Source organism: Aptenodytes forsteri, unplaced genomic scaffold (genome assembly GCF_000699145.1).
Source record: "Aptenodytes forsteri isolate BGI_AS27 unplaced genomic scaffold, ASM69914v1 Scaffold523, whole genome shotgun sequence".
Lineage (NCBI taxonomy): Eukaryota > Metazoa > Chordata > Aves > Sphenisciformes > Spheniscidae > Aptenodytes > Aptenodytes forsteri.
In genome coordinates, this window is record NW_008794159.1 from 591,281 (window position 1) to 603,897 (window position 12,617).

The 12,617-nt window shown below is 43.0% G+C and overlaps 2 protein-coding genes across 2 annotated transcripts in view; one reads left to right on the forward strand and one right to left on the reverse strand.

Annotated features, from left to right (window-relative positions):
* The window catches only part of ACAD11 (acyl-CoA dehydrogenase family member 11), a 40,822-nt gene extending 37,576 nt beyond the window's left edge, over positions 1-3,246 (forward strand). Inside the window, 4 exon segments of the mRNA XM_019472326.1 lie at positions 1,997-2,084; positions 2,537-2,642; positions 3,142-3,185; positions 3,188-3,246. Coding sequence (XP_019327871.1) covers positions 1,997-2,084; positions 2,537-2,642; positions 3,142-3,185; positions 3,188-3,246 — 297 coding nt within the window.
* A 2,617-nt stretch (positions 3,247-5,863) lies between these two features.
* Positions 5,864-12,617, reverse strand: part of DNAJC13 (DnaJ heat shock protein family (Hsp40) member C13) — a 57,113-nt gene continuing 50,359 nt past the window's right edge. Inside the window, exons 53-57 of the mRNA XM_009280422.2 lie at positions 11,449-11,628; positions 11,052-11,192; positions 10,419-10,562; positions 9,456-9,555; positions 5,864-6,097 (exon numbers count right to left, since the gene is read on the reverse strand). Coding sequence (XP_009278697.1) covers positions 6,000-6,097; positions 9,456-9,555; positions 10,419-10,562; positions 11,052-11,192; positions 11,449-11,628 — 663 coding nt within the window. The 3' untranslated portion in view covers positions 5,864-5,999. The remainder of the gene's footprint in view (positions 6,098-9,455; positions 9,556-10,418; positions 10,563-11,051; positions 11,193-11,448; positions 11,629-12,617) is intronic.

The following is a 12,617-nucleotide window of genomic DNA, read 5'->3' on the forward strand; positions in this document are numbered from 1 at the left end:
GAACCTGTGCTGGCTGGGCCTGATCCCCTGGTTGTCCCGCTCATGCCTTGTGAGCGCCCTCAAGATGAACCGCTCCACAATGTTCCCCGGCACTGAGGTCAGGCTGACAGGCCTGTAGTTCCCCGGATCCTCCTTCTGGCCCTTCTTGTAGATGGGTGTCACATTGGCAAGCCAATGTAGTTACAATCTGAATTCACCATTTTTGTGTATTGAATTTGTCACCTAGACATCTCCATTCATCATTACTGGAGACACTCAAGGGTCTAAATTTGACCAAAAATTTTACTTCTTTGCTCAATTATTTGTACTTACTTATAAAAGTACAGACCAACCCAAGGCCATTTTGGGATGTTTCGGTCTTATCTTGCTCTGGAATTGAAATACTGTTTTGTGAGAGAGAGCTTGCTACAATGCTAAAAAAGATGACTGCTTTTTGTAGGAACCATCAGCATTTAGTAGTTGGCCTATCGCATTTCAAGTGTTCCTCAGTCTTATCCAACAGATAGGATTACTTTATTGGAAAAAACAAGTAAAGGCAACGGAAAGAGGAAATTGAATTAGTGTCTGGCATAGGTTATAGAAAATTGTTTGTACAGATCCAGGGGGAATAATCTTACATATCCATTTTCCAGTCATGTCATTGCCAAACTTCCATTCACGACCACAACCTAGAGTTAATGAGTTGGATGAGGCACACTCTATTTCTCAGAAGCTCGTTAAAGGAAAACCGATGTTTGATGAAGCCACAGGCAAGCCCTGGAGGCCAGCTGCATAGCCAGCGCAGGTTCTTCACAGCTCTAGGCTAGCTAAGGAAGAGGTGAGGCTGTTGGCTGCCTTGGGTAACAGGCTGACTGTCACCACCGCCCACATGGCAGTAGTTACAACCCCCCAGAGCTGTTGGCAGAGGAGCATGTCGTTAAAGGAAAACCGATGTTTGATGAAGCCACAGGCAAGCCCTGGAGGCCAGCTGCATAGCCAGCGCAGGTTCTTCACAGCTCTAGGCTAGCTAAGGAAGAGGTGAGGCTGTTGGCTGCCTTGGGTAACAGGCTGACTGTCACCACCGCCCACATGGCAGTAGTTACAACCCCCCAGAGCTGTTGGCAGAGGAGCATGTCTGAACTCCTAGTTACAACCCCCCCCAGAGCTGTTGGCAGAGGAGCATGTCTGAACTCCTCCACCCGGGTTCAGACCACCTTTGCTGGCATGAGCTAAGCCGAGCCCCCAGACTTTGCACTGAAGTGAGTGCTGCACGTTTGCTCGTGCCTCCTGCAGCTGCCAAGGCTACAACATCCACACTCCAGGCAGGAGCATGTACCCGAGGCTGGCTCAGGCTCCAAACAGCTTTTGCACTGACAAGCATCACATGAACATTTTTTTCTACTGTGGTATGTTGGCAGCAGAGGGGAATTAGCTAAGAGGAGCAGGGAAGGGCTGCCAAGACCATAACTTCTTTTGGATCAAGGGAGCTACTAATTTATCATCAGTGTGAACAGACAGATGCAGCAGGCACCACCCTGCAGCTGTTCACCTGGGTGCGTAACACAAACCAGAACAGAACCGATCCCTCTCCTCTTTCACCCCACCCAGTTTTTGTATACTGGGGCACGTTACACAGACAGATGGTTGTGAGTCCTGGTAGCAGGTAAAGGAAAGCAGGAAGTAAAAAGCAGGCTCTGAAGGGCTTCAGGAAAATGGCTAGCAGGCAGTGGGTCTGACCAGGAAATGAGAGTGTGCCAGAATCAGGTTTTTTCCCCTTTATCCTCTTTCCTGCCAGGAAAAGAACTGCTCTGTCTACTATTTCTGTCAGTCATTTTCTTTCTTTGTTTCCTCGTATTAGATTACATGCATCAAACTGGTTTTAATTTGGACGAGGGTGTCACTAAATGGCTGAACATGCACATGCTGAGATATCAGGGTGTCTTCCTTAGGGCAGGTTGACCCAGACACACTAGGAGGCATTAACTGACTTTCTGCTCGCTGGCTTTGCTTTCTGCAGGGAGTTGTTGCCCACTGGGTTGCCGAATGCCACCTTAGCATAGAACAGGCTTGACTGCTTACCCTAAAAACAGCCAGCAAGAAAAGAGGTAAGTTTTTCTTTGCCAGCCTTAGAGCTAGGACTATGGGATGTAATACCTGTACATTCAACTGGTTGAAAGATAAGCTAAAACGTATTGCTAAAAGTTATCCTCCTGATCATAGAGCATAGCTTCATGTTGAAAATAGATGGCCTTAAGATGTGCTTTTGATTGTCACGAGAATGGAAAGTGTTCTCAGTTTAAAACTTTGAGATCAATCTGATAAAGTATTTAAAATTAAAGAAGTTCAGGTATTGCTCATTTGTCTCAACACAATGAGGTAGCTTTGGGTGACTGTCTGTCCGTACCCAGGGAACAGGAACGGCAGAGCACTCACCCAGTCCAAAGGAGGAAGGAATGTACTGCGAGATACCAATGTTCAGTAGAACTGTTAGATAAATATTTTCAGTTGCTTATGAAACTGTTACTGATGATGTGAGTTCTCTTCTAACTACAGGTAGCCGTGACCAAAGTCATTGTCCCTCGAGCTGTGCTTAAAGTGACTGACACTGCAATCCAAGTGTGTGGCGGAGCTGGAGTTTCCCAGGATTTTCGTTTGGCTTCTATGTGAGTAAGGGAGGTGCAGCTGCAGATTCTAAGCATTCCTGTTAAGGTAGTTTTGTAACACCCAGTACATGCCGTTTCACCTCAGGTAGCCTGAAATAATGGTCCATATGCCTTTAAGCTATGAAACTTGAAACAATTGCTTTTGTAATTCAATTCCAATGCAATTGCTTTACCCTAAAAAAAAGAAAAAGAAAAAAAAAAGGCTGGCACTGGACCTACAATAGTTCTTATCGGCAGCACAGAGGATCTGTTTCTAAAGCTCAGTCTTACCCCTTATGGCCTGGGGAGAAGCAGGCCACCTGACTTTCCAGCCCACACATCTCAGTCCTGCCAGGACGATTTTGCTGCAGTATCTCCCATGTGATAGCTCTTTTCAAAGAGACTATTGTTAAAAGGATGGCTATAGCAAAAATAGCACTGAGAACTCCTGCTGTCAGACTGGCTTGCTGCTGTGGCAGGGTTAGAAATCTACACCTAATTCAGCTCAGGTTTGACACAGGTCTGCTTATATACGGACCTTGTGCCTGGCAGACAGGCCTGGTGAGGAACAATTGCAAGGTGGGAAGTGCTCGATCAGTCAAAGAAGCTAACTGCAAAAATCTAATGTTGGCATAAAGCCACCTCAAATGGATGGAAGAATTAGGGAAGATTTTGTTCAGTGCAATGATGTTGTTTAAGGTAAAATTGGATGAATATAAAAACTTTATTCTAGCTTGAAGCAATACACATTCTCTCGCTCTTTACTTGCAATTATTATATTTAATAATCAGAGGCTTGCTTTTAAAAATTTGCTGAATGCTGTGTAAATACCAGAATTTGTCTGGGTTCTTTGTAACACTAAATAAAATCTGTTCTCTAACAGACTCTATGTGCTTTATTTGAGCCAAAGCCCTCTTTATCCTTGTAGTGTGGGCAAAGCCGTTTTGACTCAGCAGTTTCACCCCATTTAGTTTATCACAAGCTAGGATAAACTTTTAATTATTGATTAAATGACAACTAAACACTGAGGGCAATGCCTTTCTTTTCCCTTTCCAAAGCTCAGCCTCAGTCCAACCCGCTCTCCTCCCCAGTTCCTGCTCGCACCTGCCCTCCTTTTCACTAATGCTCCACTCAGTCCTTCCCCCACCTCCCCTCAAGTGAGGCTAGGGGCAGCACAGGAGGCTGGGGTCAGTATGTAGCAGGGTTGTCTGCTACTCCTTGCTTCCTACTCCTCCATTTTGTTTCTCCAAACGCATCTCCTCACGTTTTTCCTTATAGGTGCCCCTTTTGTCTTCCCTTGCATCTTTCCTTTTGTGTCTCCCTTTCTGCATCCTCACAAGCTTCCTCCTGTCTCTTGGCCCCAGCTGCTCTCACCCTTTCTTAAATACATTTAAGCACAGGTGGCACCTTCCCCTCTGAGGAGCTGTAGTTTTGGCTGGAACCAGCAGTGACTGGCGCAGGGCAGTTCATGGCCTCCTCTGCTGCCAAAACAGGCTCTGCCATTTATGCCCAGTACACCTTTGTGAAGTTCTCAAAGGTGAGAGTTCCTCAGCTCTGCTTCTTCAATAATCCTCTTTGACATCAGTGACTTACAAGAGAACTTGTTCAGATAGTAACAGAACCAGGCAGATCACAGCATACTGTGCCCTTGGTAGTTCTGCTTCCTATAAAGGTAGGACAGTTGCTTTTCAACTTATACAGGGTTGATCAACGGTTAACTTACAGATACAAGTGTTTACTTTTTGCATGAACAAACAAACCATTCCCCTAGCATAGTGTTCGAGCTTGGAGAGAAGACGCCCTGTTTGGCTCAGTCTTCAGGATGAGACTGCAGCCAGTTCTGTCCTGGAGCCTACAGCCGAGTGTTCACCTGAAGGGTGTTCCAGCTACAGCTGCTGAAGTCAGTCAGGGTGGTACAGTTTCAGAGTACCTAGAACAGGAAGCTTGCCACAGATAAGTTTCTTACCTCATATCAATTCATTATACCTAAACCCAAGATGATAATCTCTTCTGAGAAAGCAATAATTATTGTTTATATTTCCATCCATCTTAGTTTCCTCTTGCTTCCTGCCAAGAATGTTTCCTAGGAAGCTGAGAATGTCAGCAAGTCAGTGGCTGAAGTGTATTTCAAAACACCCTGCACTGTACCACTACCAGCCCTTTAGGAGTTCTGCTCCAGGCTGTCAAGACCTGCACAACGTGTTCTTCCAAGCAAGAATGCCACACTCAAATTAAGGTCTCTGACCGCCCCCATTTCCCACACCTTCAAAGAACAGCTATGTAAGACCACCACCTTTATCTCATTAACAAGGCTCTTAATTCCCTTTATTTTAAAATTTTATGTACATATGAATGATCTGTATAATGTATACTCAATATAGAAAGTTTTTATATACTGGATAATGTATAGAACATTTCACAATTACACTAATTTCTTACATAACATGTCAACTTTAAAGTTTTTTTTGCTGAAGCTTTGTCAATTTGGTCAAGCCAGTTATACATACGAATGTCTAATGCTGTTTGATCTCAGGAAGAAAATAATGTTAATGATTAAGGACATCAGTGAACTGGTGCAGGGACAAACCCTTTGCAAGTCATGTTCAATGGGAGTGATCACATCAGACTGGGAAAAGAAGAGATGCCCTTTTAGGGGGGGTCAGTGAGGTCAAAGTGATTTTAGCCCAATTCCTCTAGACTGTAGCTCAACTCCAGTCATGCTAATTCATAAAATATAAAAACTAGGAAAGTTTGATTCACAGTCTTGTAAACAAATATAAAGGAACAAAATGTGCTTACGTACAACAAGAAAAAAATTCTTGTGTACCCATTTCAGCTGATCCACAGAGTGCTTTCTTGTGTTACAGTGTGATAGTTAGAATCACTGACTTTTTCCTAAAAAAAAAAAAACAACCAAAAAAGAAAAAAATTCTTGTGTACCCATTTCAGCTGATCCACAGAGTGCTTTCTTGTGTTACAGTGTGTGATAGTTAGCCCCTGCCTTTTTCCTAAAAAAAAAAAAACAACCAAAAAACCACCAAACAGTCATAGAAAAAGGAATAACACTGTCATTAAACACTTGGAAAGGCAGTAAGTTCACTTCAATGTGCTGGAGGAAAGTGCTGTTCCTCATCACTGGCCAGTCTGCCTTTGTCTCTTTCACAAGGATTTCCAGTCCTTAGCTGACATCTCCCACTTCGTTGTCTACCGGGGGTGGTACGTTGGGCATTACGGATGATAAACAGTCATAGAAAAAGGAATAACACTGTCATTAAACACTTGGAAAGGCAGTAAGTTCACTTCAATGTGCTGGAGGAAAGTGCTGTTCCTCATCACTGGCCAGTCTGCCTTTGTCTCTTTCACAAGGATTTCCAGTCCTTAGCTGACATCTCCCACTTCGTTGTCTACCGGGGGTGGTACGTTGGGCATTACGGATGATGTCGTCCCTGCAGTAAGGTAACCAGCAACTCCAGGGCCTTCCGGGAAGAAAACAGAATATTGGTGATTAGTTTTGATTTTAAAGAGCGACTGAACAGCTTTATTCCCTCTGGTAACACTCAAATACATCATCTAAGTCAACCAGACACCTTAAACAAGAACATTTAAGAGTTTTTGTTTAGGTTCTTTGGAATCTAGGAACACTAGGAATTAAGGCATCTTAGTCCACTAAGTGGAGTAGCTTGTGGAGGCCATTCTCAGACTTGTTCAGCATTTTTTATTCTGATGTGCCAAGTAAGTTACAAAAGAACCCCAACCAACCAGCATTATCCATCTCACCTTCCACCATGGAAGTGGCAGTAAAGAGGGGGTGGCCTTCCTTTGCTAAGGAAAGGACCTGCTGCAGAAGTGAAGTGACTTCAGGCATGCATTCCACTACTGGGCTCCACATTTATGCTTTCAGTGTTGCAAAGGTTCTCCCAGCTGCATATTTAAAGGAAGCTCAATGCACTGCCCCGTGAACAAGCAGAACTGCCTTACACTTGTCTAGGCAGCTCTTCGTGCCTTCAGTTAGAAAAAGTAACAGCAATTCTTGGGATACACAAACTGTATTGGAGATACGGAACTCCTTACCATTAATAGATCTCTGTCGATTACTGTAAGGGCAGTCAGTTTTGCACTGCAGACAAAGCCCCTCTCCCTCAAAGCTTGGAGTTTAAAATTTAGTCATATAGAAACTTTCAACAAGTACAATAAAACTTATGTTGCAGCATGAGGTGTTTCAACAGCAACTCTTATCAGATTAACGACCGTAAAAAACTGCCAACCCGCAACATGTTCCTGCATCAATACAGTGATCAACTTGGTATTAGACCTTCAGCCTACACTGCTAATCTTCAACACGGGAAGTTCTGCTGGGTCCTTTACTCTCCCCCCTTAAGTCATCCTCACCAAGTTCTCCCAAATTTACTATCCCTTCGTGCCCCACCCTCTCTTCTCACACTACAGCCTGGAGCCAGAACATCAGAGTGTGGTTTGTCTCCTTGCAAACAGTCCTACGCTACTACTGCGGGCAAGAGAGCAAAGCAAGCAGTGCCTTTGGTAAAAAAAAAAAAAAAAAGCTCTCTGGCTTCAGAAGGGGACTTCTCTTTGCCAGCCCATCAGTGGCACCTGCCAAGAGCCAGACCCAGTTTTACATGTCCTAGTGCAAAAATTCCACAAGTTCTCTTGTCCCTCAAGCTCTTCCATTACAGAGGATTCCTAACATACTTCAGAAGTTTAGTTCATCTGTAGTACCAGCAAGTATCAGCCACTGCAGTTGTTAGTTTTCTGCTCCTGTGTGCTTGAAGGCAGCAAGTTTATCGGTGTTTTGCAGTTTGGGACCACACATCTGTTACAGTTCTATGACATGCATCTATTACTTGGAATGCAGCAAGTGCAGCGTGCGTTTTGCAAGATGGTATCTACCTGCTTTAGAGAGCTACACAGAAGTTAGCAAGCTGCCTGGCAGAGCAGATCTAAAGCCCACTTCTCAGGTGAAGGGGACTGCTGCCAGTTAGAAGGGAAGGAGAAGAGACACCTGAGGGAAGAGAAATAAGCAAGGGAAGTTTCAAGGGAAGTGCAAATAGCAAAGCAATTTGAAGCAAGACATAAGGCAGAATACAAGATAAGGCAGGTTAAAAATAAAGCTTGTCCTTTGGTTTCCATCTATACTTTGCATTTGTACAGCACCTTCATCCTACATTTGCAAGCACTTAAACATTAGGCAATTTAAATGCAGCACAGGCCTTAAGGCAATTGGATAGCTATACTGCCCCCAGTCTCAAGCCTGACAATGTCTGGTATAGTTTCAGTTCTTAGCCAGCATTTACTTCATATTTCTAATTTATAGTATTTATGAAATGCCAAGGAAATTCAGTACCAAATGAATCAAGTGTTCAAGTGTTCTTTGTCAAAGTGGCATTAAATGGTGCAATAAACAGAAAACTCCTCTTCAGAGCTAAAGCACCAAGTCTTCCTGTGTGGAAAAACGCATCAAGTGTTGCCATATACCTGCTCTCAAAATATTAAGCATCTGCTTCTAGAATGTCTAATTCCTGACTTGAAAGGCTCTTGCTTCATTTTCTCAAAACACATGCTAGTATCTTGCAAGAAAAAAAACCAAACTTTCCTGTCTATGTGGCCATCTGATTTATACCTCATTAATTCAGTAACACAAAAGCTTTACCAAGATTCCTATATTGGGTTAGATGAGAAAGTTCCATGCGGCACATGGGAGTGTTCATATTGACTTGTCACAAAAGGACTTTAAAACCTTACCTGGGAGGCTAAACTTTTACGACCAAATGATTGTTCAGCTGATGGCTATTGAGGAGTCAGAAGTTTGCATCATGTGTTGCTTTAGACAAAGTTTGCTACAATGTCATTACATAAAATATTTTCAGATGTAGCAAGTAATCTGTGATAGCAAAGTTTTGTACTGTGGTACAGCAGAATGTAGTCATTAAAGATGTGTCTACCAAGTGCTGCACGCGAGTGAAAGAAGAACCAGAATTTGCTATGATGTAACTGTTCTAGGATTATGTCCACACCATGCCATTACCAGCAAGGAGGTTCACATCAGTTGCTATCCTCTATGTGTGCACAGCACACAGCACGCACAGCTATGCTCTTCTACCCTGCTAGTGGGACTGGGGTGGCACCCCTGGGGTGCCATTTCAGTCTTGGTGACACCAGCAGGGGACTCACCCAGGGTGCACCACGGGTGCATTCAAGTATATGCCGCAAGTATATGCCGCAAGCTCCAAGTACAGGCACAAGGCCGCTCCCACCAGAGAAGGGCCCTGCCAGTGCACTAGGTCTGACTGGAACACAGCCTTACGCTCCGAGCTATTAACATTCAAACTGTTCCAATACTACAACTACATGCCTGACACTAAAGCAGCATAATTCACATGACAATTAATACAGACAAAGTCTAAGTGATTTTGAAGAAAGTTTACTCCTCCTCCCCCAACCTTGCAAAACAATTTTTTCTAGAACTAAAGTAGACTGATCCTGAGAAAGCATGGAAAGTTATGTCATTCATTAGTTCTGATTACATCTCTGCTTTATCACTACAGGGTACTTGCAAGGCTTGCCAGTGTCCAGATTCCATTGCTCTGATATTTTAGAAGTAGGTACAGCAAAGACTATCCAGAGAAATATATTCTCAACCACAAAAGTGTTTGGCTTTTGATAAGTGTTTTAAAAACTTACTGTATTTTTACAGCACTGAATGTTCAGGCCACATGATGGCACTAGATCCTGAGGATAAACACTATCTCCAGAGTCAAGTCTGACAATTAAGTCACAGTTCAGTATGGCTCAGGACATAAATAGGAAAGGGTTGCCAACCTGTGAGGTATCCTGCTGTTTGCGTCTCAGAAATGAATAAGTCATGTTTCTGATCCTTGAAGGCACTCCACACAGAGGAACGAGACAGAATTTCATTTACCTACAGTATTTGAAGAGTTTAACAGTGAGCAAGTGACATTTGTAATGTTCTAGGGGAACAAACACATTTTCTAGAACCAAACCATTCAGAAGGGATTACAAAATAGCATGGCAGTAGTTTAGGCTGCAACACAGAATCGCACATTTCCAAGGAGACGGTAGCAACTTGCTTTTTCATTTGAATTGTGCAGAATTCAATTCAATTCAGTTGAATTCTGCAACATAATGCAAGAAGGCTCATAAAGAAAAGTCATTTAGTAGCTTGAGTTTCTCCCTCATTCCCCAGTCAGGTGACAAGGAAAAGCAACCCTGCAAGCAGCCACTTGCCATGCATCTAGAGCTGAGGTAGAACAGGACTCTTCCTGTACTATAGCAAGACAGGGTCAACTTGTAGGAAGAGACCTATCCCCAGTTTCCCTCTCTTTGAGAAAGCTTTCAACACAAGGGTAAGAGAAAGGCACCAAGAACTAGCCCACTTACTGGGACAAATTTTACCAACTTGAATATACATCCATAACACTGCTGCAGTTGTCTACAACAGTATTTATCCAGGAAACAAAAGAGCAATTTACATTTCTAACAGAAGTTCTGAAGAGTTGTCAGTAGAAGCCTACTAGCTTATTGAACATTTCTGCACTTGGGATTTGTCTTTTTTACTAACTAGTGCTCTTCACGTGCATTGAACCAATTACTTCTCCACAAGAAAGAGATGGAGACGTTCCAACCCATAATGATTTTGTAGCTACATGATGTTAACGTTTTAGGTGGAATGATGCACAGGACAGCCGTAAGATTAAACAAGGGATGTTCAGAGTTCAATCTTCCAAGTGTACAAAGCCCAGTTAAGGACCTGTCAGTACTTACCTGTTCTCCGTACTGCAGGCTGCGAGACATGGATTTCAGAGTTTTAACAATCTGAGCTTTTGTTGCAGATGGGCTTTCCAGGTTCTCGAGACCAATACCTTCAAGCAACTTTAGAAGATAAGGGACCAAATCTGCTTTCAAAGCCTGCAAACATACTCAAGTGAGTTGTCTTAACAGGGACTAGGAAGTTCCATACAGATGTTTTACATTACTAGCATTAGTGTGAACCAAAAGTGCCAACAGCTATTACCAAGTATGTTTAGGCTATTCAATTTTTCCTGGGCTGTATGAATACATACAAGAGAAAGCAAAGATACCGTCCAGCAGTTCTGCTGTCTAGGTGTAAACTCAGTTGAATTAGCTGGCATTCCGATGTTACGCTTTCTCAGCGGACACAAGCCACCACTATCCTATGCATTAAGCTTCAATGCTCAGATAGCATCCTTGAGTGGGTCTGCATTTTGGATAAAGGACTGACTTCTGACTTTTCCAACACGAAAAGCACATGAGTTAGATCGCTTCTGGGAAGCCTCCTGGACACTTAAGTTGAACAGTACCTCTGTTCTTATGAAGAGATTAGATATCCAAATATAAAAATACCACATTTTTACAGACTGAGAATGTGCTACTTACTTGGGCTACTAAGTCATTTTGTTCCTTCTGAAACATTCGATTAAGTGCTTCGCAGGCTACACCAACTATATCTGATCTCTTTTTCATTCCATTCATGAGAGGGCTAATGGTCTCTAGTGATGCCATTGCTCGAACACAAAGCTATAGAGAGACAGAAGCATCCAGAGTACTTTATTTTATGCTAAGCTTGACGGTTATGGCAGATATGGTCAGCCAAGATCATAAATTTCTCAGTGTCTTTAATCTATGAGTTCCCCATTAATTAGCAGTAAGACCCTACTTATCTGGTGCACAGTATTTATAGTTAGAATAATGCCCTTCTAGGAACACTACTAAACAACACAAATAACTCCAGTTATACTTTTTTCTCCCCTTGAGCACTTAAGTGATTCAGTACCTCATTGTCAGACAGTATGTGCATGACACGAATGGCACTTTTAGGAATGGCATTGTTCTTGTGGTTCATAGCTTGGATTATCTTGTGAAGATGACCAAGTGGAGGAACTTGATCAGCTAGCTGAGGCTGGGCACTGAACAGGCACACAGTTGCTGTGGTAATGGTTTCTAAAGTTTCCCCCTGCAGAAAACCAAAAACCAACAGAAAATATAACTCAGTAAAACCTAATTATCACCATAACAACAACAACAACATTTCTCACTTGCTCTGCATTATAGATTTTTTCCTTAATGCTTTTATCATGTCACTTTGCTTTGAAATTGTTAAAACAAGAAGTTTAGAATAGTGGCAGACATTCACTATTTTCATGAACACAGATCACACAGGAATTTCTAAGCACTATTTCCAGTATCTACGGATGCCAGCGTCTGGCTGCAGCCTCTGTGTGCACAGCACCACGTGTGCTAACTTGCTCAGTGGAAGCATGATAGCATGGATGTTTAGGCTGACCACTTGAATGCCTTAAGGGGTTCTGCAGTCTGTGCAGCAGCACTCACCACACTTGCTGTATTCTGCATGCTGATACAAACTGCTATCACATCTTTGTAATAAAGATGTCTTTTATTCAATGCAAGTTAGTTCCCTCCCTGCAAGTCTAACCCAGAATCTGTCTGAACACTGTTTAAAATTCAGTTTTTAATAATATCGTTATGCTACTGACTCAAACATTGCTCTCATTCAAACTGTAATACAAGTTCTACTGCATTACACTAATTGTTAGGTGGCAACCTTGTAAAGGTCATGTAATTTACACCAGAGTGGGAAGTTAGTGTTTGTCCTGGTTTCGGCAGGGATAGAGTTAATTTCCTTTCTAGTAGCTGGTACAGTGTTTTGGATTTAGGATGAGAACAAAGTTGATAACGCACCGATGTTTTAGTTGTTGCTAGGCAATGTTTATACTAAGTCAAGGACTTTTCAGCTTCCCATGCTCTACCGACTGAGAAGGCTGGAGGTGCACAAGAAGCTGGGAGGGGGCACAGCCAAACTGGCCAAAGGGACATTCCATACCATGTGACGTCATGCTCAGTACATAAACTGGGAAAGCTGGCCGGGGGGGCCGCTGCTCAGGGACTGGCTGGGCATCGGTCAGCGGGTGGTGAGCAATTGCA